General features: G+C 44.7%; 3 protein-coding genes across 5 annotated transcripts in view; 2 read left to right on the forward strand and 1 right to left on the reverse strand.

Annotated features, from left to right (window-relative positions):
• Nucleotides 1–7: 7 nt before the first annotated feature.
• LOC134217500 (acylglycerol kinase, mitochondrial) lies at nucleotides 8–19,230 on the forward strand. The gene is made up of 3 exons (XM_062696271.1): nucleotides 8–259; nucleotides 17,921–18,056; nucleotides 18,120–19,230. The coding sequence occupies exons 1-3, from the start codon at nucleotides 150–152 to the stop codon at nucleotides 19,185–19,187; spliced, it is 1,314 nt and encodes a 437-aa protein (XP_062552255.1). The 5' UTR covers nucleotides 8–149; the 3' UTR covers nucleotides 19,188–19,230.
• LOC134217501 (polyisoprenoid diphosphate/phosphate phosphohydrolase PLPP6) lies at nucleotides 19,203–20,478 on the reverse strand. 2 transcript variants are annotated; one of them, XM_062696273.1, is made up of 5 exons: nucleotides 20,333–20,460; nucleotides 20,230–20,249; nucleotides 20,126–20,199; nucleotides 19,906–20,061; nucleotides 19,203–19,827 (listed from the first exon to the last, which is right to left on the reverse strand). In XM_062696273.1, the coding sequence occupies exons 1-5, from the start codon at nucleotides 20,443–20,445 to the stop codon at nucleotides 19,333–19,335; spliced, it is 858 nt and encodes a 285-aa protein (XP_062552257.1). In that variant the 5' UTR covers nucleotides 20,446–20,460; the 3' UTR covers nucleotides 19,203–19,332. The 2 variants fall into 2 exon arrangements, with proteins under 2 accessions (XP_062552257.1, XP_062552256.1); XM_062696272.1 differs by having other exon boundaries at nucleotides 20,126–20,249; nucleotides 20,333–20,478.
• Nucleotides 20,479–21,529: 1,051 nt separating this feature from the next.
• The window catches only part of LOC134213945 (ubiquitin-related modifier 1 homolog), a 57,695-nt gene continuing 55,945 nt past the window's right edge, over nucleotides 21,530–23,279 (forward strand). Inside the window, exon 1 of one of the 2 annotated variants that reach the window (XM_062693398.1) lies at nucleotides 21,530–21,688. The gene's annotated coding sequence lies outside the window, so the exon portion shown is untranslated. The remainder of the gene's footprint in view (nucleotides 21,689–23,279) is intronic. The other variant, XM_062693397.1, reaches the window with a different exon arrangement.

The following is a 23,279-nucleotide window of genomic DNA, read 5'->3' on the forward strand; positions in this document are numbered from 1 at the left end:
CGATTGTCAAAAATATGTTCACGGTCGCGCACGCAATCACGCTGGCTACATAATCATTTCAAATTGTAATGTTTCTAATAAATTTAAGTCGAATTTAAATGTAAGTTCTACAATAAAGTGAAAATAGTCAGCAACAGACAGGGATAAAGATGGCATTCATTATACGTTTTGCCAAAGGAGTGCGAAATCACTGGAAAAAGTCAACCTTCCTGGCAAGCGCCGTAGCGTATGGAGTATCGTACTCTAACGAAAAATATGAGTGAGTATTTTTGATTCTGCATCTCTTCAATTTGCTGAAGTATAACTGAAACGAATGTTACCTCAATTGGCTTATGAGGTATACAATTTTATTGTTGTAAGCATCCAGGGAACTTTTGATTCTACATTTTTGATCACGGATTCCATCTCGTTCAGCTTACTTATGAACGAACTCAATGGTCATCAGTCCATAGCAGCATTTCAAAGACGGAATTATTCAAATACATATAACATGAAAAAACTTATAGCAATATTTTTCAAAGTTGGAACTACATTTGGATACATTTTTAGTTATCATTAATACATTTCAATTGCCTCTGGCAGTTATGATTTTTTCACTGGTCACCGGTGAACCATGAATGAAATACAATATTATGAACTTAAACTAAACTTATCCTAATTTATCCTAATAATACAATGAGTCAACCGTTGCAATAGAAGATTGCAACAATTTTTGTCTAAAATTGGAAATTATTTTATTGGACATTACAGTCCCATCCCGATTTTGGCAACACCCGTTTTTGTCTACCCCCGATTTTAGCAACACCCGTTTTTGGCAACAACCTCGAAAATATATTTTTATTACTTTTTAGTGCTAAAACCTTTTTATAATTATGTAATAGGATAAACAAAACCAAAAGTGAATATCATTAAGGTTTATATGCGTACTATGGGCTCTGTACGAATAGTAGGCGCTTTCACTGAATTAATGAACCACCACTTGTATTACCGCTCATTGCAAACAATGTCTATTGAAACTTTTCTGCACTTTTTACTCACGTTTTCCATGTCCCTATTCGCACTACCCCAATCTAACCAGCCCACCGTAGAATGTCGTATTTTTTGGCATCTCACTGATTTTGTCGTCGATAATATTGTACATAGTACAACACCTATAAAGCGAAGCCCGCTGTTGACATCACAATGCAACCGATACTGCATGAGTGATCCAGGAACAAGCAACCCCCGTAGGTTTAATTGCTAGTGATAGGCACATTCGATTTTCTAAATGCGCTGTCTAGCCATCAATTGCATGTGTCCATTGCATAACGAGCCTTTTGATTCCAGCATGTTTGCCAACAGTTCAATAGTAATGGTAAGAGTTTGGTAACATGTAACCGTAAGGCTCTCGAGCAGGCATTGACTTAAATCAGATCATGAGAAAAAATCGGGTTAATCTAAGCCTACTTGATGCTCTGCCGCGGGGCAAGTTATGAGCTTCCTAAGATCTTTGAAATTGAATGTTCGATGATTCATCGTTTATTGATCTTTAACGCTCATCAATAGAAACTGATTGAGTGAAGTGAATCACTTGGTAATACAACAATGAGCGTCGTTCTGGTGCGCTGATCAAGCATTCTAAAAATGAAGACCTCCATGAGTCTGGAACTCTAGTACACTGAATGGGAGGCGTTGATACTTCTCTCGTATATCTTATCACTTTGAAAGAAGGGCGAATAAAGGGGAACACATGATGTGATTTGATTGTTTGGTTTCGTTGTACTAGAGCCGGGGTACGAATGCAAAAATCGTTGCTTACATGGATACCTAACCACGGCTTGGCGGTGTTGCTCATTGTTTATCACAGCAACGATCGCTCCTACTCATTGCTTGACATCCATCTGAGTGAGGTAGTTCACTCATTGGCTATGGATGTAGCATAGATTGCAAAAGATCAATGTTCACAATGCTCACTCACACTTCCAATGCCTGCTCTCGTGTGTTCTGTTTGTGATGGCGAAGTATCAGAAGTGGAGTACCTCCTATGAAGTTCCCATTAGATCGCTGGTGTAATTCTAGCTGCTTCGATAGGCGAGTGATGCGTCACATGTGGTTTTATTATTATTTATTCAGCCTAAGGCCGGAGTGGCCTCTGCGGTACATAACAGTCGTCTCCGTCTACTACTGCTGTACGTTACCAGTCACGCAGTCTACGGAGGGTCCGTAAATCGTCTTCCACCTGATCGATCTACCTTGATCGCTGCACACCTCGCCTTATTGTGCCTGTCGGATCGTTGTAGAGAACCATTTTTACTCCAAGTGCTCGTTGGTCCTCTACAAGCATTGTCCAGATCTCGTACAAACGCTTTCCTGCCACGTTGCGTCTCCGAATTTGTCTGCTGATATCGTTATCGGAGGTCAAGTGAGCCCAAGTACACGGATTCTTCAACCACCTTGTTTTTGTCGAATATCCGTTGTCTTCTCTTGAGCATACTTCGTCTTCAACATGTTAATCACTAGCATGGAGAACTGGAGTGCGCTGAGCTGCAGCGAGCACCGGTAGGTTGACTGCTATCGAGTGTCAGAGGTGGCATGCCGCAAATGGTCTTCCAGCTTCCACTTGGCCACAGGATCACTCGTAGTGCGAGGTGCACATAGTGCGCATGGATCAATCATTGCCGCCTGAAATATTCCTGGGTTGAGTGCTAGGAGACCGACTAGTGCAAAGGGATTTGGTTTTAGTGAGTCGAGTGTAGTTAACCCATACTCACACTACATTGAATACGCTTGACCAATGTGCAGAATGGAGATTTCCGTTACCATTTTCTAAAACAATCTTATGCCTTGCGTTCGTTTTATCCATAATGTCAGCGAAAATTGTACACAGAACTTTGCTCTTAGTCACACCGACCACAAGAAAGTTTGCCTCCATAAAAATCCATTATATAAGAATCCGAAATTTGTAGCACATTTAGTCATCTTGTATCCGTCGGATCGCTATTTGATTTATATAGAGAATTATGATAAAAACAAGGACTTTCGGTGGATTTAAATTTATATGAGATGTCATTCGAGCTGTCAAACTAATCGTGTTTACAAGCTAACGAAAGTCTCGCGTACTTTTTATGCAAAAAACTCTTTTTCCACTCATCTCTTACCGTCAATTTTCGCGAAAGTGGCATCCAGGGAACTGGAAAATGCCAGGGCACTTAAAGTTTGTCCACAAAGTGCTCCCTTCGTAATGATTCGCCGCGATTACAAAGGTTCCGTGCGTGACATAACCTCTAACTGCCAAGATGCTAAGCGTAAAAAAACGGAAGATTCCCATTCCAGCCACAACGTAACGATACCAGCTACTGTTACTACTCACAATGGTTTCGGCCTCCTCGCGGATTCCGATGAATTTGATTCCCAAGTGCCACAACAGAACGACACACTTGTGCAGGAAAAAAAAGTCCGACTACCCCCAATCAACATTGTAAATAAAGGCACGAAGCAAATTCGTGAGTTGCTCAATGTTACTAATATCCCCCAGCAAGCATATCACCTGAAGGCAGTGAAAGCTGGCGTGCAACTTATGGTCCATGGCCACCAAGATGGACAACTTCAGCACCAAAACATTATCGCAGCACTGAATACAGCAAACATCGAGTACTTCTCGTACACCCGAGCCGAAAACCAACCATTGAAGATAATTCTCTCTGGCCTCCCGGACTACACTACACCGTGCAGGAGCTAGCAGAGGAACTCGCGTTGCACAACGTTGTACCGAAGGAAATAAAAATCTTCTCACGGAAAAGATCAGGTGCTGAAGAAAGTATCCTTTATCTTCTTTTTTTTGAGAAAGGTAAAGTGAAACTACTTGAACTACGAAAGTGAAAGAAAATTAAAGCACTGTTCAGTATCGTGGTCAAATGGCGCTATTTTACTCGGAAGTCCTCCGATGCGGTACAATGTTTTCGTTGTCAACGCTTTGGACATGGTATGCAAAATTGCAAAATCACTCCACTCTGCGTCAAGTGGGGAAAAACATCTCTCAGCGGCATGCAGCCTCCCAGCGAAAGCGGATCTCGAAAAGTTAGATCCAGCTATTACTCGTTCAAAAGTGCGATGTGCAAACTGTAGTGGTAATCATACCGCTAACTACCAAGGAAAAACTATCTACAAAGCCGAGCTCTTGCCAGAGATCACCAGCAGCAACAGCGAAAATCCAAAAACTTCTCGAACAAAACAACGACAGCAAACTGGCCTTCACTGGGTGATGATCAAATATGCACCCCAAAAGTTTCAGCTCCAAAAGCAGCTAGAGAGTCGCGCTTATTGTGCTTCCAGTTGAAAACCGAAGTGAGCTCTCGCGACAATTGAGTTTTTCCTTATTTCCTGATGTCGCAACTGCATCGCGACTAGTGCGCATCTATGCCACCATCATGCGCCATGATGCGCACTAGTCGCGACGTAGTTGCGACAAAAGGAAACGGGAGAAAACTCGATTGTCGCGAGAGCTCACTTCGGTTTTCAACTGGAAGTACAATATATTCGGAAGTAATGATCAACCTTACTGAAGAGAGCAGTACAACTGGTCTTTTCACTTTATCGGAATTTATGTGTCTGGCTAGGGACCTATTCGCACGCTTGAAAGGATGCCGCAATAAAGAGCAACAGTTCATGGCTCTATCCGAGCTTATGATAAAATATGTCTACAATGTCTAACCCACAAACTCTAAATGTGGTTAACTGCTGGAACAGCAGATCTGTATCGAACAAAAAAATCGAATTCTTCGACTTCCTGCTTCGTTTTAAAATCGACGTGGGAATCGTCACCGAAACCTGGTTGCGCCCTGAATCTTCTTTTGTTCACCCCACGTACAACTGTATTCGATTCGATCGTCCTACTGGCGAAAACGAACGAGGGGGAGGAGTGTTAATCGCTGTCCGAAAAGGAATCAAATACGTCACACTAAATACCTCAACTACATCAATGGAAACTGTTGGCATCTCGATCCCAACAAGACGCGGAGTCAACGTTCACTTCATTGCGGCTTACTTTCCGGGAGTCAAATCATCACTATGTTGGAATAAGTACAAGGACGATCTCAAAAGTTTAATGCGTTATAACGGACCGGCGTTTGTTATCGGTGATTTGAACGCAAGGCATCGCCAGTGGAACTGTATGAAAGCAAACAAAGCAGGAACAACTCTCCAAAATATTGTTTCACAGTACAATTTCCACGTACACCACCCAGACTCTTTCACCTTCCACCCCGTAGGCCGTGGAAGACCGTCGACACTAGACTTAGTTTTGTCCAACAATGTTATTGACATGACGAAACCAATAACTCACAACGAACTATCGTCTACCTACCTGTAACTTTCACTGTGCACCTTGACGCTGAACCTACGATACAAATGCGCTCCTTTCGCTGCTACAGCCGAGCTAACTGGAGAATGTTTCAACAAAAAATAGATACGAGCCTACTTTCGTTGCTCTAGAAAATGTAGCAGATATTAACAGAGCAGTTGAGTCCTTCACAAAGATGCTGCTAGAGGCTGAAAATGCTGCTGTACCCCTAGTAACCAGTCGGCCATATGAACCAACGACAGTTCCTGAAAATACTCGATTGCTTATCGCGCTACGTAACCGACGTCGGCGTCAGTGGATTAGGACAAGGGATCCAACGTACAAGAACATCGTTCTGTCGCTGAACCGTAGAATTGTGGATGAATGCAATCAGGCACACTTCCGCAAATTTAGTGAAACACTACAATCGATAGACTACCGGAGCAATCAGCTCTGGAAAATATCGAAGGCGTTGCGGAAAAATTGTAAGTACAGCCCTCCTCTCCGCAGTAACACTATGCTGGTTTCTTCTCCGGCGACGAAGGCTCAAATATTAGCGGAAAACTTCGCAAAATCACACACTAACTCAATGATAAGTGACTTTGCAACCACTGAAAGTGTCAATCGTACCCTGGATTATCTGGACAATGCCTGTCCAGAACCAGACAACTCATGGCTTGTTCGTCCAAAAGAAGTAAAAAAACTTATTCATTCTTTGAAAACTAAAAAGTCTCCAGGTAACGACCAGATACGGAACGTCTTGCTAAAAAATCTTCCTCGAAAGGGTATAGTTTTTCTTGCTAAAGTTTTTTCGGCATGTTTAAAAACCAGCTACTTCCCTACTCAATGGAAGCACGCCGTTATAATTTCAATCCCAAAACCAAAGAAAGATGCCACGCTCCCTTCAAACCATCGCCCGATTAGCCTTCTTCCAACAATCAGTAAGCTACTGGAACGATTGATTCTAACTCGGATCGAAGCTCACCTAGAAACTACACGAATCATTCCTGATCAACAATTTGGGTTCAAGAGAGGCCACTCAACCGCTCACCAATTATTGCGACTAGTAAAACACGTTCGTAGTAACTTCACCCAAGGAAGATCGTCTGGAATGATACTCCTTGACGTAGAAAAAGCTTACGACTCAGTCTGGCAAGAAGCTATTCTTCATAAAATGAACTTGGGTAACTTCCCAATTGCCACAATAAAGATTATCCGGAGTTTTCTTAACGATCGATCCTTCCATGTAGCCGTCGACGGCGAAAAATCAGAGAAGAAACTCATTTCATACGGCGTACCTCAAGGAGCAGTACTTAGTCCAATCCTCTACAACATATTTACTGCAGATATGATAATGATCGATGACGTTGAATACTACCTGTTCGCTGATGACACGGGCTACCTAGCATCGCATCGTAATGCCGCGGTGCCGCTCAGCAATCACTCGAATCGTACCACCAGAAATGGAAGATCAAGATCAACGCCAATAAAACTCAAGCCATCTTTTTCACCAGAAGAAGAAGTCTTCGAAACCTGCCACGAGGTGAGATCAGAGCCAATGGTCAACTAATTCCTTGGTCAGATGACGTTCAGTACCTCGGTGCTATCCTGGATCGGAGGCTGAACTTTTCGAAACATATATCCATGAATATAAAGAAATGCGACAAGCTAACCAAATCGTTATATCCACTGGTCAATCGTCGATCAAAACTAGATGTACGTTCAAAACTGCTTCTGTACAAATCAGTTTTCCGACCAACTTTGACTTACGCTTTCCAAGCGTGGCATACTTGCGCTCGTAGTTATCGGTTAAAAATCCAACGAAAGCAGAACCGTCTCCTCAAAACGATGATGAATCTGGACTTCCTACATCCGACTGATGACCTCCATGAGCTTGCAGGTATTGAAAAAATCGACGACTGGTTTCAACGGCTTCTACCCAAATTCCATCTCCATCTCCAACATTTGGTGCACTAGAACCTGTGATATATAATTAGATTTTTTTTCACCCATTTCCTTAGACCAGCGGTTCTCAACCTTTTTGTTGAGAGGTACCCCTTCATGTGTTTGTATTCATTGAGGTACCCCCTATTTTAATAACTATTTTATAAGATTATCTCATAGAGTACTTTCGAACTTATTGAAAAGAGACTTTTGAGCTTCTTGAAATTAAGTTTCTGACCCTTTTGAAAGAATAATTCCGAGCCCCTCAAAAGGGAGTTTCCAAGGCTTTCAAAAGGAGGCTTCCAAGCCACATGAAAGGGATCATTCGAGCCTTTTGAAAGGAGGCTTTGAGGATCTTGAAATGACGTTGCTGAGCCGTTTGAAAGTTGACTTCTTGAAAGAAGAATTCCGAGCCACTCGAAAAGAAAATTTCCGAGACACTTGAAAGGGGGCTTCTGAGCATCTTGAAACTGGGCTTCTAACCCCTTTGAAAAGCGGCTTCCGAGCCACTCGTGTAGTTGGCTAAACTGATTCCGAGCCCCTCGAATGCAGGATTCAAAGCCCCTTAAAAGGAGGCTTCCGAGCCTCATGAAAAAGTGTCTTTCCAGCCTCTTGAAATGAGGCTTTGGGCATCTTGAAATGACATTTCTGAGCCTTTTAAATGCAGGCTTCTAAGCCCCTCTAAAGGAAGTTTTCGAGTCACTTGAAAGGGGGTTTCCGAGCCCTTGAAAGTGAGCTTCTGAGCCTCTTGAAAGAAGGCTTCCGACCCTTTCATAAAGAGGCTTTCGAACCACTTGAAAGGGGCCTGACTGAAAGAAGAATTCCGAGCCCCTTCGAAAGGTGGTTTTCAGCCGTTGCTGAGCCTTTTGAAAATAGGCTTCCAAGCTTCTTGAACAAAGAAACCCGAGCCCCTTGATTGGGTTTCTGAGCCACTTTATAGTAGGCTTCCGATCTTCTTTAAAGGGGCTACTGGGTCTTTTGAAAGAGGGCTTCAAACCATCTGGAAAAAGGGGGATTGTGACCCTCTTAAAAAAGGGCATCTGAGCCTCTTGAATGAGGGCTTCCTATCTGTTTTGAAAGGGGGCTTCCGAAAAGAGGCTTCCGAACCACTTCAAAGGGGGCTGACTGAAAGAAGAATTCGGTTTTCGAGTCTCTTGAAAGGAGGCATTGAGCATCTTAAAATAACGTTGCTTAGCCTTAGGCTTCCAAGCTTCTCCAAGGAAGAATTCCGAGCCCTTCGAAAGGAAGTTTACGAACCACTTAAAAGGGGGTTTCCGAGTCTCTTGAAATTGGGCTTCTGAGCCCCTTGAAAAAGGGGCTTCTGAGCCTCCTGAAACTGGGTTTCCGAACATTTTGAAAATAAGCCTCCGAACCACTTGTGGGCTTCTTCAGGGAAGAATTCCGAGCACTTCGAAAGGAAGTTTCCGAACCACTTGACAGGAGGTTTCCGAGTCTCCTTCTGAGCCCCTTGAAAAAGGGGCTTCTGAGCCTCTTGAAACTGGGTTTGCGACCATTGGACCACCATGGAAATAGGCCTCCGAACCACTTATGGGGATTGGCTGAAAGAATTTGGAGCCCCTCTTAAAGGGGGCCTCTTAAAAGGAGGCTTTCGAGCCTAATGAAAGGGGATGTTACGGTGGATAATGCCGAACCCATCTAGGCGGTGTAACGGGATGGATTTTTGGCAACCCGGTCACCGCGTTTGTTAGTGTATGAACTTATGAGAGGGAAACAATGATCAGATTTGTTTTGATTGAAAGTAGATAGAAAGAAGGGAGAAATTAACACGAAATTGAAATTGTACGGTTTAGGAAGTGTGAAGTAGCTTATTGCGTTAAATTGGATTTGTATCCCATTATCCGTGAGTATTGAATTCGATTATAGTGATATGTACTGAATTTGGATATTTATGTAGGGCTACGATTTGTATTATTACGTTCACGGCGAGGCATTGGAAGAACATATTGGTAGTAATAGGGTGACCAATGTGAGTAGATTTAAAGTTATTTTTCTTGAATGATGCTAATAAAATATGTTTAGCTTTTAGCATATCTCCACCAGAAAGCACAGGTGTGTGAGGCTCAAAAGACCCCGAAAATCTCCCCAACAAATCTAAAAGTTTGTGGTTGACTGCTTAATATGCCTATGAGACTGCAGTGCGAAGGTAGCAGAGACTGGCAGTGAATCTCACTGCCAATTATGTACGGAAAAGGACACGGAAAGGATGGTTAGCTGCGGCGGCTGCAAAACTTGGTGGCATTTTGAGTGCGTTGGTGTCAACGACAGCATCGCGGAGCCGGACAGAACATTCACTTGTCCGAATTGCCAGCAGCCTTCGCTGGTCATTCCTACGGTCGTGGAAAATCCCGACAGCAAGTCGTATAAATCGGTTAGTTCATCCGGCAGGACCAGTTCCAGTGCTCGAGCGAAGAGAGCACAACTACAACTAGACAAGCTGCAGGCACAGAAGGCTCTAGCTCTGAAGCGTTTGGAATTAGAGAACAAGAAGCTGCAGTTGGAAGAAGAAATGCTTGAGAAGTCGTTTCAGTTGCGGGAAGAGATGGTGTCGGACGATGGAAGCGATACACGGAGCGAGCTCTCGGAGCGCAACTCTCGCAGGAAAGTGGAGGATTGGCAGAGGAAGCATAATGATGTTCTAAGCTCGACGATCGGTGTGACTACACCGAACCAAACGGATACCGGCATTCCGATTGAAACCACGACGACGTCCAGAATAGAAGAAAGTCAGGGCGGCGATTTGCAGCCGACTGGAGTCATTTTGGACAGGGCGTTAGCAGGTATTAATCTTGAAGATAGTGCTAGGGCAGTTCCGTTAGGAGGTATGATAGGGAGAACATCAGAGGTCGTTAAACATACAGGCGCTATTAGAAAGTCAGTTTGCTCCCGTTGCTCCCCCTATGTCTTCTTCACCGGGAACAAAAGATACTCTCTTGAATTCGTTTATCCTCCTCCCCTTCTTGATAGTTTTCTGAATGATCTCAATAACAACGAGATTATGAACTCCCCGCCTATCTCCAGTCAAATTATCAATGGACCTACGATCTCGAACCATGCGCGAAACGATCGAATTGCGAATAATAGTGTAAATTATGATAGTGCTTCTAACAAAGTGGCAGCAAATCCACCAGTTAGGGAAAGACTATTGCCAACATGGTTCGAGCCATTGCCTAGTAGTCATCAAGAACTGCCGCCGGCGGTTCTTCAGTCGGAGCGATACCATGGGGAGAGGATGTCAACCATAGCAAGGCAACCAATCCTGGATCCAAATATGGGCCCTGCATCGAACGGCAGGCCGAATGGCTGGGGTCCAAGTCCACAACAAATCGCAGCCAGGCAGGTAATATCCAAGGATCTGCTGACATTCACTGGAAACCCGGAAGACTGGCCTCTTTTCATCAGCTCGTTTATCAACTCTACCGATGCGTGTGGGTACTCAGACGCGGAGAATCTGGCTAGGTTGCAAAGGTGCTTTAAATGGAATGCTCTTGAGGCGGTGCGCAGTCGTTTACTGCTCCCATCCTCGGTGCCCAGTGTTATTGCTACACTAGAGACGCTTTACGGTAGACCAGAGCTACTAATATATACGTTGCTGCAGAAAGTACGTGGAACTCCGGCTCCAAAGCTGGATTGGTTAGAGACTTCAATTGGACATGGGATGGCGGTGCAAAGCCTCAGCGATCACCTCAAGGCAGGAGGGCATCAAGCCCACCTCGATAGCCCGATGCTGTTCGAGTTAGTGGACAAGCTACCCACTAGCATGAAGCTAGACTGGCCACTGTATAAACAACGGTGTACGGTCGTGAATATACTGTCATTCTCGCAATACATGGCAACCTTGGTGAGAGCAGCGACGGACGTAACTCTACACTGCGAACCGAAGCAGCCACAACAGTTGCAGCAACGCGGAGAGAAGGGTAACAAAGATAGGAATTTCTGTGGCGCGCATTCCACTGAAGAGGCAACTAAAGTGCCGCGGGAAGAAGATGTCATCTGCAAAGACAAGACGGAGTCATCGTGCCCCCTGTGCCTAATCTGTAAGGACCCTAATCATCGAGTGAAAAACTGTACCGTGTTTGCGAGGAAAAGGTTGGACGAGCGTTGGAAACTCACGGAACTTCTGGGATTGTGTCGTATCTGCTTGGGTTTGCATGGCAAGCGTCCGTGCAGAATTCGGCAGAAGTGCGAGATCGATGGATGTCAAGCTGGCATCATTCCCTCTTGCATTCGAAGCAGGGGATAAGCGAAAGTAAGCAAGAGAAAATGGAATCGAAATCAGGCCCGTCTAGCGCGATTACCAACCACCACTTTGTTGGGAAAGCGGCACTATTTTGTATTATTCCGGTGGAGTTACACGGCAATGATCGGTCTATGACAGGCTACGCGTTTCTGGACGACGGATCGGCAAAGACATTGCTGGATGAGAAGATCGCGAAGGAGCTGGGAGTAACTGGTGAAACGCTGCCGCTGTGTCTGCAGTGGACTGCCAACGTAAAACGAGTCGATGCGAATTCACAGCAAGTTGTATTAGGCGAAGGCGGCGAAGCTAGATTTCCCTTGAGAGACGTGCAGACGGTACGCAAGCTGGATCTGCCACGACAATCAGTGCGTTACTCGGAGTTAGCGCAAGTATTTCCGTACCTATAGGGATTGCCGATTAAAGGATACGAAAACGCTCTGCCTCGAATCCTCATCGGAAACGACAACGCGCATGTTACAGCGATGCTGAAGGTTCGGGAAGGCCAGCCAGGAGAACCTATCTCAGCTAAATCGCGACTCGGGTGGACTGTCCGCGGATCCCAAATCGGAGGTGTTACTCACGTGCACAGCTTCCATATTTGTGAATGCCGGGATGACAAGAAGACGCTGCAGGATCTATTGAAGCAGTACTTTGCGGTAGAAAGCCTGGGTGTCGACATTGTGACATATCCGGAGTCGGAGGAAGTGCGGCGAGCGAAGCAGATACTGGAAAATACCACGAAACGAGTAGGGCAACGGTTCGAGACCGGACTCTTATGGAAGTACGAATGTTTTGAGTTCCCGGACAGTTACGCAATGGCGGTTCGACGACTGAAATGTTTGGAGCGGCGTATTAGTAGAGACCAAGTGGTTGGCGAGAGTGTTCTGCAGCAGTGGTCCGAATATCAGGCAAAGGGTTACGTTCATAAAGCGACCCCGAGGGATCCGAAGCGGACGTGGTATCTACCGCTAGGAATCGCTATTAATCCTAAAAGCCTTCGAAAATTCGAATATTTTGCGACGCAGCGGCTAAAGTAGACGGGATCTCGCTAAACACGATGCTCTTAAAAGGACCGGACCTACTGAACACGCTATTGGATGTCCTCTTCGGATTTCGAGAAAAACGAATCGCTCTCTGCGCCGATCTGAAGGAAATGTTCCATCAAATTCAGATTCGGCCGGAAGATCGCCACTCTCAACGTTTGCTATGGAGAGAAGATTCAACTAAATCGCCGGACGTGTACCTTATGTCGCGACGTTCGGAGCAGCATGTTCACCCTGTTCGGCACAGTTTGTTAAGAACCGAAACGCCAAGGAGCATTCGTTGAAGTATCCGAAAGCGGCTGATGCCATAGTACGGAAGCACTACGTGGATGATTATCTCGACAGCGCGGACACGATCGAGGAAGCAGTGAAGATAGCATTGGAAGTCAGGCATGTTCACTCCCTCGGGGGATTCCACTTGCGAAACTGACTGTCAAATTCCAAAGAGGTTCTTGAACGGGTCGGGGAGAACGATACAGCAATTCAAAAGAGTCTCCAGTTAGACAGCAGAAGCGCTACAGAACGAGTGCTAGGCATGTTTTGGAAACCGGAGGAAGATGTGTTCACCTTTTCGACGAAGCTAGCGATTGAAACGCAGCATCCTACGAAGCGGCAAGCATTGCGCGTCGTGATGAGTCCGTTCGACCCAGCCGGGTTATTATGCTTCTACCTTGTTCACGGGAAAATTCTAATCCAGAAGCTATGGAGAGCGAAGACCGATTGAAATCATCAGATACCGATAGCACTGAAGGAAAATTGGACGCGCTGGACAGACTTGTTTCAACACCTCGGAGAAGTTCGAGTACCTCGTTGTTATTTTCCGCATCATGCGCTCGAAGATCTTATCGAGCTGCAACTGCACATTTTCGTCGATGCCAGTGAAGAAGCGTACGCATGCGTAGCGTATTTCCGGGCGGAGTTTCCAGGTGGAGTAGAGCTAGCGTTAGTTGGAGGGAAATTAAAGGTAGCGCCTCTGAATACAGTATCGATCCCACGACTCGAACTGATGGCTGCAACGATTGGAGTACGGTTCCTGAAATCCACTCGGAACGGGCATTCGCTAAAAATCGACAAAGCGGTTTTATGGAGTGACTCCAAGACTGTGCTGGCATGGATAAATGCAGATCATAGGAACTATCGACAGTTCGTCGCATGTCGCGTGGGTGAAATACTATCTAAGTCGGACGTTGAGCAATGGCGATGGGTGCCGACTAAGGAAAACCCGGCCGATTTGGCCACTAAGTGGGGAAAAGGTCCCTGCTTATCTCCTAGTGGCTTATGGTTTAGAGGACCAGCTTTCTTGTGTTTGCCGGAAGACAAATGGCCCAATGAAGTGAAGCCGTCAAAACAGACGACGGAGGAAGAGTTGCGGCCATGTCTCGTGCATACGGAGACGACTGTGGATTTGGTGATCGACTGGGCGCGCTTCTCCAATTGGGCACGTTTACTACGTTCTGTGGCATTTGCTCTCCGATTTTCCCAAAATCTACGGAAAAAGGTGAAGAAGCAGGCGACGACGGCTGGACCGTTGACACAGCAAGAGCTGGTGCTAGCGGAGCTGGTTATATTCCGCATGGTGCAAAGCGAGCAATATTCCGACGAAGTAGCCGTCTTACACAAGGAGCGAAATCAGCAGATGATGCCGAGTTCAGCAAGTTTGGAGCGTACGAGTAAGATCCGAAATTTGACGCCGTACATAGACGACGACGGAGTGCTTCGGTCGGAATCCAGAATCTCCGCTGCGACGTTCGTGTCACATGATACCAGATTTCCGATCATCCTTCCGAAGGAACACTTAGTGACCCGACTGCTACTACAATGGTATCATCGGAGATTCCTACACGCAAACGGGGAGACGGTAGTGAATGAAGTGAGACAACGCTTCCATGTGCCGGCCCTCCGTGCTCAGGTGCGCAAGGCGGCAAAATCTTGTCATGAGTGCAAAGTGAAGAAGGCGGTTCCAGAAGTTCCCCGAATGGCTCCACTTCCTGCGGCGAGACTAAAACCGTACGAGCGTCCATTTTCTTACGTGGGCCTCGACTACTTCGGACCGATCGCAGTTCGGGTAAACAGGAGCACGGTGAAGAGATGGATAGCATTGTTTACTTGCCTTACCACGCGTGCCGTTCATCTGGAGATAGCCCATTCGCTTTCTACCGAGTCTTGCAAGCAAGCTGTGCGACGGTTTATCGGTCGCAGGGGCTCGCCAGTAGAGATCCGCAGCGATAGAGGAACGAACTTTGTGGGGGCGAATAATGAACTGCGTAAGGAGATGTCCGCGATGAACGGGCGGCTTGCCGAAACGTCTACACGCTGGGTGTTCAATCCGCCGGCTGCGCCACACATGGGTGGTTCTTGGGAACGATTGGTTAGGTCTGTTAAAACGGCGATGGCAGCAATCAAAACTAGTGAAATCCCGAAGGAAGAGGCGTTAGCTACATTTGCCGTAGAGGCCGAGAGCGTTGTTAATTCCAGGCCACTGACGTTTATTCCTTTGGAAAGCGAACAGCAGGAGGCCCTTACGCCGAACCATTTTATCCTGTTGAGTTCTACTGGAGTGGTGCAACCACCGAAGATGCCGGCAGATCCAAGGATGGTCAGCACTGGGTGGTGCGGATAGAATCGATTTGGTTGTCAAACTGAAGCCAAACTTTTCTATTGTGCCGGAGCCAAACATTGAAGATTGTGGTTATGTTCGTTTCTGATTTAATATTGAGAAGTATTGTTATTATTTGGGGAAAAAATAAAAATAAACTTTGTTTGAGTTTTGTATTCTTTGTAACTAATATTCTCTTCGATTGGAAAATTAGTAGGTATGCAACTAAAAAGCACTCGTTACGAAATTTCACGAGATTCAGCAGCCGATTGGAGCATGAATGTATGTAAACAATCGTAAAGTCATGTAGAGTCTAGCGCATTTGTGCGCCCTCCTGCAGCGTGGAAAGAGAAATTCGAAGAGCGGGAAATGTTTGACAGCCAAATAACTGCAAAATAATTTTGTTTATGGGAGTAATTTCAAAATATCCCTCTACTCGCTTGAGCGCAGAAAAGCGGCTCTATCCGCAGTACCCAGGTCAGCAGAGCAGACTGGCAACTCTGCCGGTCCATGGTAGACCAGTTTTGGAGAAGATGGATACGGGAGTACCTGCCGACTATTGCACGGCGGACCAAGTGGTTTGAAGAAGTGAAGCCGATAGGAGTAGGGGATTTAGTCATCGTAGTTGAAGAGAAGGTACGTAACGGATGGCTACGTGGAAGAGTAGTGGAGGTCAGCGAAGGACGTGATGGAAGAGTACGTGACGCCGTAGTGCAGACGACAGCCGGTCTTACCGGTGGCGAAGATTGCGCGACTGGATATAGAAGGTGGTAAAGCTGATTAGTAGCTGTTTAGCCGCTGAACCAGCCTTACGGGTCGGGGAAGTGTTACGGTGGATAATGCCGAACCCATCTAGGCGGTGTAACGGGATGGATTTTTGGCAACCCGGTCACCGCGTTTGTTAGTGTATGAACTTATGAGAGGGAAACAATGATCAGATTTGTTTTGATTGAAAGTAGATAGAAAGAAGGGACGAAATTAACACGAAATTGAAATTGTACGGTTTAGGAAGTGTGAAGTAGCTTATTGCGTTAAATTGGATTTGTATCCCATTATCCGTGAGTATTGAATTCGATTATAGTGATATGTACTGAATTTGGATATTTATGTAGGGCTACGATTTGTATTATTACGTTCACGGCGAGGCATTGGAAGAACATATTGGTAGTAATAGGGTGACCAATGTGAGTAGATTTAAAGTTATTTATCTAGAATGATGCTAATAAAATATGTTTAGCTTTTAGCATATCTCCACCAGAAAGCACAGGTGTGTGAGGCTCAAAAGACCCCGAAAATCTCCCCAACAGGGGAATTTCGAGCCTTTTGGAATGACGATGCTGAGCCTTTTAAAAATAGGCTTTCAAGCTTCTCGAAGATAGAATTCGGACCCCCTTTAAAGGAAGTTTTCGAGCAACTTGAAAGGGTGCTTCCAACCCTTTCGAAAAGAGGCTTCCGAACCACTTGAAAGAGGGCTGGCTGAAAGAAGAATTCTGAGCCCCTCAAAAGGAGGTTTCCAAGTCTCTCCAAGCAATGAGGCTTTTGAATCGCGTAGAAGAAGGCTCTAAACATTTTTTTTTTATAAAAGCCTTAATCCTAAACTTCAAATTTAATATTTCAATTATTTGCTTGGAAGGATGCTTTCGAACCGCGTAGATGAAGATTTACGAAGATGAAGATAAGCTACCAAGATTTCTTTTTGAAAAAAAAGCCTTATGTCTCAAGGCTTCTGAACCTTCAAATTTAATATTTTAGTTAAGAAGTATATAAGTAGATTGTTTTTGAAGATATCTTTGATCTTTTGTCCCACAGTCCTTAATACACTGTGTTGGTGTGGTGGACATGGTTCGATATGTTTTAATTTACTAATTGCTATGCAAATTATGTTCAATTCAAAGTCTTGGAATATAAATTAATACAATTATTAAAATTTTACCATAAGTTTTTTTTTATTAGAATTGTAGTTCGTCCGCCATTACGCAATTTCGTCCGAGGTACCCCCTGGGGTCAGCGAAGGTACCCCCGGGGGTACATGTACCCCAGGTTGAGAACCGCTGCCTTAGACTATCCATTTTCTATTGTAATTACGAAGGTTTCTTAGAAGTATTATTGTTAAATTATCACTGATGTCAGGCATCGCCATCTCGGTCAAAAATTTATTGCAACAAATTGTAAATGAATGATCAAAATAGATAAATAAATTGAAATTGAAATTGAAACTTAGTGTTCTATTAGCATTTCCTCAGTTATTATTGACAGCTTTTATATGCCCGCCATTGCATAAGTATACTTGTGTGGCAAATAATCTTTACAGATATGTATTTCGTCCTCAACTGTAAGACCGTCTTCAATGTCTCGTACTTGACTCGAAGACATAAGAGAACTTTTCTCATATAAGCTGTTTGAAAAGGCATTCATTGGTTACTTGGTCTTCAGATCACCACAACATCTTGCTCGATGGATTAACTGTTGGCCGGAAAAGGGAACCCCCTCACGAAGAACAAAAAAATTCTAGAGTTCCCTCTCTACACCACGGCATGCTACTGACTGATACTTCTGCCAGCAGCTGCAGTTCTCTTTATTCAACAATAGGTATATACAATAATCCATAACAAACTTCCTTAATCTATACCAACTACAACTAACCGGCGCCCGCTTCTTATCCATCTTCGATCTACAGCGAAGCGTCGCACACTACCTGATATTTCAACATTAACCGCACACAAATGAAATTAATTATTTTATCTCTTGAATAATATTTTCAGAATAAAACAACTTATGCGTCACTACTGTACCGAAGCCTCCAAGTACGGTGAGGTTGTGGTCGGCAGTACTCAACGGCTGCAAAAGGTCTTGGTCCTTCTCAACCCTGCTGCCAACCGAAAATCTTGCGAAGAAGATGTAAGTCCATTTACAAATCAGGCGACATTTAAATCTCACGCTCTAATTTTTTTCTTCCAATAGTTCCACGATTACTGCGAGCCGATTCTGCATCTGGCGGGTTTCGAGGTGGAGATTGTCAAAACCGATTCCGAGGGTCACGCGCGCCGCTATCTGGAGGAGTTGGCCAAGCTTCCGGACGCCATTGTGGTGGCCGGTGGCGATGGAACCGTATCGGAGGTGGTTTCCGGATTGAAACGGCGCGGCGACGGTGCCGAGTGTCCGATCGGGGTGCTTCCCGTGGGGCGGACGAATGGGTTGGCCACGGCACTGTTCCGCACCAGCGATGAGACTACGACGCTGGAGGATGTGCGGGCAATGGCGAATGCGGCCTATGCTGTCGTTGCCGGGAAGAAGGAGAAGATAGATCTGATGAAGATCGAAGTGCTGCCCAACGAGATCGACGAGAAGGTGCCAGAAAAGCCGGTTTATGCTGTGGGAAGTCTGCAGTGGGGAGCATTTCGAGACATTCTGACGCTGAGAGACAAGTACTGGTATACGGGATCGCTGCGGGATTATACGGCCTTCCTGTTCAATGCTTTTGATGGGAAGCATACGTGGAGTTGCAAGGCGAAACTGACGTACACAGACCCCTGTCAAGGGTGTAGCAAGTGCTATAAGGAACATCAGCATCAGCAACCTAAAAAAGAAGAAACTAAACGATGGTGGTCGGCATTTATTCCAAGGGCCAATGGTACACAAGGTGTGGACTATTCAAAAATCGTCAATGAACAATGTTCGATCCCGCATGAACTGGAAGTTGATCCGGCTGAACTAGTTCTAGAGACTACGAATGCCAATTTGATCGGATCAAATGCACAAAACTCGAAGCTTTGCGTTAAGATTGGTACTCAGGTGGATTCTGGCTTTAGTTTCTTGAACGAAAGCTGGTCCCGAATATGGAATCGAAAGTTCATTGATTGTCCCACGGAGAAACTCGTTGAAGCGCGGACCGTTTATTTAATACCGGAAAAACTTCAATCAAACGAAGAGGACAGCGAAGCATTTTATTCCATCGACAGTGAAGCGTATGAAGTGCGACCGGTTCGAGTGACTGTCGTGCCAAAATCGGTGGAAGTGTTCACGTTTTGAAAAAAAGATAATGAATAGATGTGTATTAAAACTTTAAAAATCATTTTAATGTTTAGTCATTTAATGGCCGAAATTATGATTGTAACTTTCTACGAGATGATTTTTTTATATAGAAACTTTTGTCCTATTATTCTTTGGGATTCCTTTAAACTCCATATTCCGCTCCGGAAAGTTTTTCATCCGTCATGTACGAGATTACCCAAACGCAGCTTTCCTGATCGAGCCAGATAATGGAGATGAGAAAAGCATTGAACAGGCCCACAAAGATTCCAGCGATCACGTCCAGGATGTGATGTCTGTAAAGAATCAGTCGCGACAGACACATCGACACGCACCAAGCCAGCATCGGGGGCCACAGAACAAATGTCACAGGGTCCAACCAGGTCAGGAAGGTTACGATGAATACCGCTCTGGAAACGTGCCCCGATGGAAAGCTGAACTTGTCCGGGCCGATGCAAAACGGATCATCATTAACGGCCGGACGGCGACGACGAGTGGCTGCTTTGATGACCGCCACCATGACGATGTCCGTCAGAAGGCCTATGAACAAATTAACCTGCATTTGGTACCATTCCGGTTTGTCTATCATCCAGCAAAAAGCAAGCCACCCTGCCAGCCAAGCTATTCCATGGCAAGAATACTGAAAAAAGAAACAAAGTTGATTTCCCAATCTTATCACATCAACAGAAACCATCGGCGATTTATTTATAAAACCTACCTCCAAGACTTTGCAATGTGTACGTAACGATCTCAGCGCGATAAAGTTCATCATGAAGCTGACGAATCGTTTGGTCGTCACCACGTCCCATTCCAGCAGCTTCTTCAGTGCCGGTGGAATGTTACGACCGCCTTCCATTCTGGTTTTGTTATCCACCTGAAATGCACAGTCAGTGATTCATTGATGCTCGGTCATCGTTTCAAGTGCTGGAATTACTTACGCTGTCCATTTGTGCAGAAGTGTTTGGCGTCATTTTGTCAGCCTTGACCCTCAACGGTTCCAAAACGGAACCCCCGAATTTGTTGCAATCTGAAGCGCCACACGCGTTGACAACACAAATGCTTCTAGAGATGTAGACAAATCGTATTAAGTAAATACATGTAGAAACAAATAAAGTCTTATCAGGCTTTGGAATCGAAAGTCTTACCTTTTTCTGCTGTATACCTCTACTCTGAGTGGACACACTTCTGCTGATCCAGCTGATTCAATGCTGCTGATCAAATTTTTATTTTTATTCAATGGAAATCTCAAATGTGTCATCCAAGAGAAACTGTCAACGCCCTTCAGAAATATATTTGCCGTGACCTGAAAGCTCTGTAGCGTCTGCTGCCAAAAGCTTTTACGAATCCGTCACGGCCAATGATGCCAGATTTGAAGACATTTGAATCACTGTGAAGAATAGCGCAATCAACAGAGAAACATGAAAACTTTTTATTGCAGTACTCAAATTAATTCATGAAAAAAATGTTACTTAGGTCCTTTTAAAAATTTAGCGGGAATTGTAAATTTTATTTCGTCAAGACCGCGGAATTCCTCCAAAAGTTTCTTTAGGAATTTCTCCGAAAGTTTCATCAAGATTTTATCCGGAAGTTCCTTCAGAAAATCCTTTGGAAGTTTCTTCAAGTATTTCACGATAAATTTTGAATCCCTACAGGGAACTCTTCTGTTAAAAATTAAAAAAAAATAGAGTCCTGACGTTTGAGCCTGGTGTCGTAACCGAAAACGCTCCTGAACAGGCACTCGCAAGACTCGCCAACATGCCGCTTCAAGATTAGCCAACAGAATGTCAAGAAGTCGCTATATACAGAAAAACTGAAGCTCTCACCCCTCTCGCTTTCATGTCATCATCATCACATCATCACATTGATTCGAAGTTAGTTCGAAATTCACACTGAACTACATCTACATTTTTGGCCAATAAATAAGTGCTAACAATATATACTACACCTGGGAAAGGTCAATTCCACGTGGAAATACTAGTGGAATTTTAATTAAAGATTTAATAGAAAATCCAGGGATTTTCGATACACAATCTCGTTTCAAAGAATATTCTTTTGAACGTGAAAATATTTAACCATTTCGACATAAATAAAACAAGGAGATGATTGAATTCACAAACCTATTGGATTTTAAAATTTCTCGCTGATAATCATAATTTTAATATTGATAAATTAATATTGATGATCTTTATATCTATTTAAAAATCACTATAATAAAGTAATAAAAAAATATTGAAGACACTTTTACTCGACTTTGAAGACTTTGAAAACATCACCTGGCATCCCTGGTCACGGCGTCACGACCGTCACGACGCGGCCAAGCAATCATCAGCTGCTCAGCCCGGCCCGAGTCGGAAAAGGACCAAAACGTGCGTTTGTTTACATTTGCACTCCTGATTATTCACGGTGGTTTTTTTTCGCGATTTTGCACGACTTCGTACTGATTGGTGAAATTTAAAAACTGTGATCAACGTCCTCAGTTCATAGGAAGCAAATTTTAATCGGTGAGCTGAATGATTATTGTTATAATTGTATGTATTTCATTTAGATATCAATTTATTCCGCATGAAGCTTGTTAATCTTGTGGTGTTATACGCCAAGCCAGCACCGGCCAGATTACGAGCTACATATAAAATAATCTCGTACTCCAAGTGCACGTTGGTCCTCCACAAGTATCGTCCAGGTCTCGTGCCCTTAGAGCGTTTTGTAGATAGCTACGGCGGAGATCGGAGTCTATTGTCTTGTGGAGTCCAAAGTATGTACGATTTCCTGCCATGATGCGTCTCCGAATTTCTCTGCTGGTATCGTTATCGGAGGTCACCAGTGAGCCCAAGTAAACAACCACCTCGATTTCGTCACCACCGATACAAACTCGTGGTGGGTGGCTCACATTGACCTCTCTTGAGCCTCTTCCTATCATGTACTTCGTCTTCGACGTGTTGATGACTAGTCCAATCCGTTTAGCTTCGCTTTTCAGTCTGATGTAGACTTTCCTCCATCCTCTCAAAGTTACGTGTTATGATATCAATGTCATCGGCGAAACCAAATAACTGGATGGACTTCGTGAAAATCGTACCACTCGTGTCAATCCCTACCCTTTCGTATTACTACCTCCACAGCGATGTTGAATAGCAGAAACGAAAGACCATCACCTTGCCGTAACCCTCTATGCGTTTCGAAGGAACTCGGGAATGCCCCTGATACTCGAACTACGCACATCACCCGATCCATCGTCGCCTTGATCAACCGTAACAGTTTACCCGAAAATCCCTTTTCGTGCATTAGCTGCCATAGCTGGTCCCGATCGATTGTATCATATGCGGCTTTGAAGTCGATGAATAGATGATGTGTGGGCACGATGTATTTGCGGCATTTCTGCAATACCTGGCGTACGGTGAACATCTGGTCTGTGATAGAGCGTTCACCCATACACCCCGCCTGGTACTGCCTTACAAACTCTCTTGCAAATGGCGTTAGTCGGCGGCATTGAATTTCGGGGAATATCTTGTAGGCGACGTTCAGCAATTTGATTGTGCGATAGTTGCTACAATCCAGCTTATCGGCCTGACCCAGTGCAGCGCTCTAGCCAGTGCCTCAGTTGGACAACCACAGTGGGTTTGTTGTTTTTCTGCTGGTCAATCTCCTCCTGGATTTCCTGGAGATCCGGGGCTTGAAAACGTATGTTCTGCACGCGTGCTCCCAAGTTCGCCACTATGCCGCCATCGTTCTCTGCCACGTCGTCATTCAGGCACTCTTCGTAGTGCTGCTGCCACCTTTGGATCTCTTCACGCTCGTTCGTAAGAAGTTTATGTCCTTATACACACATCAGGCTGTGGCACGCTCCCTTACATGAATGGTTCAGCTTCTCATAAAACTTTCGTGCGTTATAAGCGCGGTACAGATGCTCCGTCTTTTCGCAGTTTCGATCTTCCTGTTGGCGCTTTTTCCTCCGGAAATCAATTTTTGTCTGTCCGCGACCGTTTGTAACGGTCTCGTGCGGTTTTGCAGCAATCTCGCCCATGCTGTATTCTTCTCCTCCACTAACTTCTTACATTTACCGATAAGGAATGCATAATTAAATTATAACACAATTCA

Source organism: Armigeres subalbatus, chromosome 2, assembly GCF_024139115.2.
Source record: "Armigeres subalbatus isolate Guangzhou_Male chromosome 2, GZ_Asu_2, whole genome shotgun sequence".
Classification (NCBI taxonomy): Eukaryota; Metazoa; Arthropoda; class Insecta; order Diptera; family Culicidae; genus Armigeres; species Armigeres subalbatus.

Coding starts and splice junctions, on each gene's coding strand:
- LOC134217500 (XM_062696271.1), top strand. CDS start 150: ATGGCATTCATTATACGTTTTGCCAAAGGAGTGCGAAATCACTGGAAA. Junction 260..17,920: donor TACTCTAACGAAAAATATGA/GTGAGTATTTTT, acceptor TAATATTTTCAG/AATAAAACAACTTATGCGTC. Junction 18,057..18,119: donor GAAAATCTTGCGAAGAAGAT/GTAAGTCCATTT, acceptor TTCTTCCAATAG/TTCCACGATTACTGCGAGCC.
- LOC134217501 (XM_062696272.1), bottom strand. CDS start 20,445: ATGACACATTTGAGATTTCCATTGAATAAAAATAAAAATTTGATCAGC. Junction 20,062..20,125: donor CTTCTGCACAAATGGACAGC/GTAAGTAATTCC, acceptor TGTGCATTTCAG/GTGGATAACAAAACCAGAAT. Junction 19,828..19,905: donor CACATTGCAAAGTCTTGGAG/GTAGGTTTTATA, acceptor TTCTTTTTTCAG/TATTCTTGCCATGGAATAGC.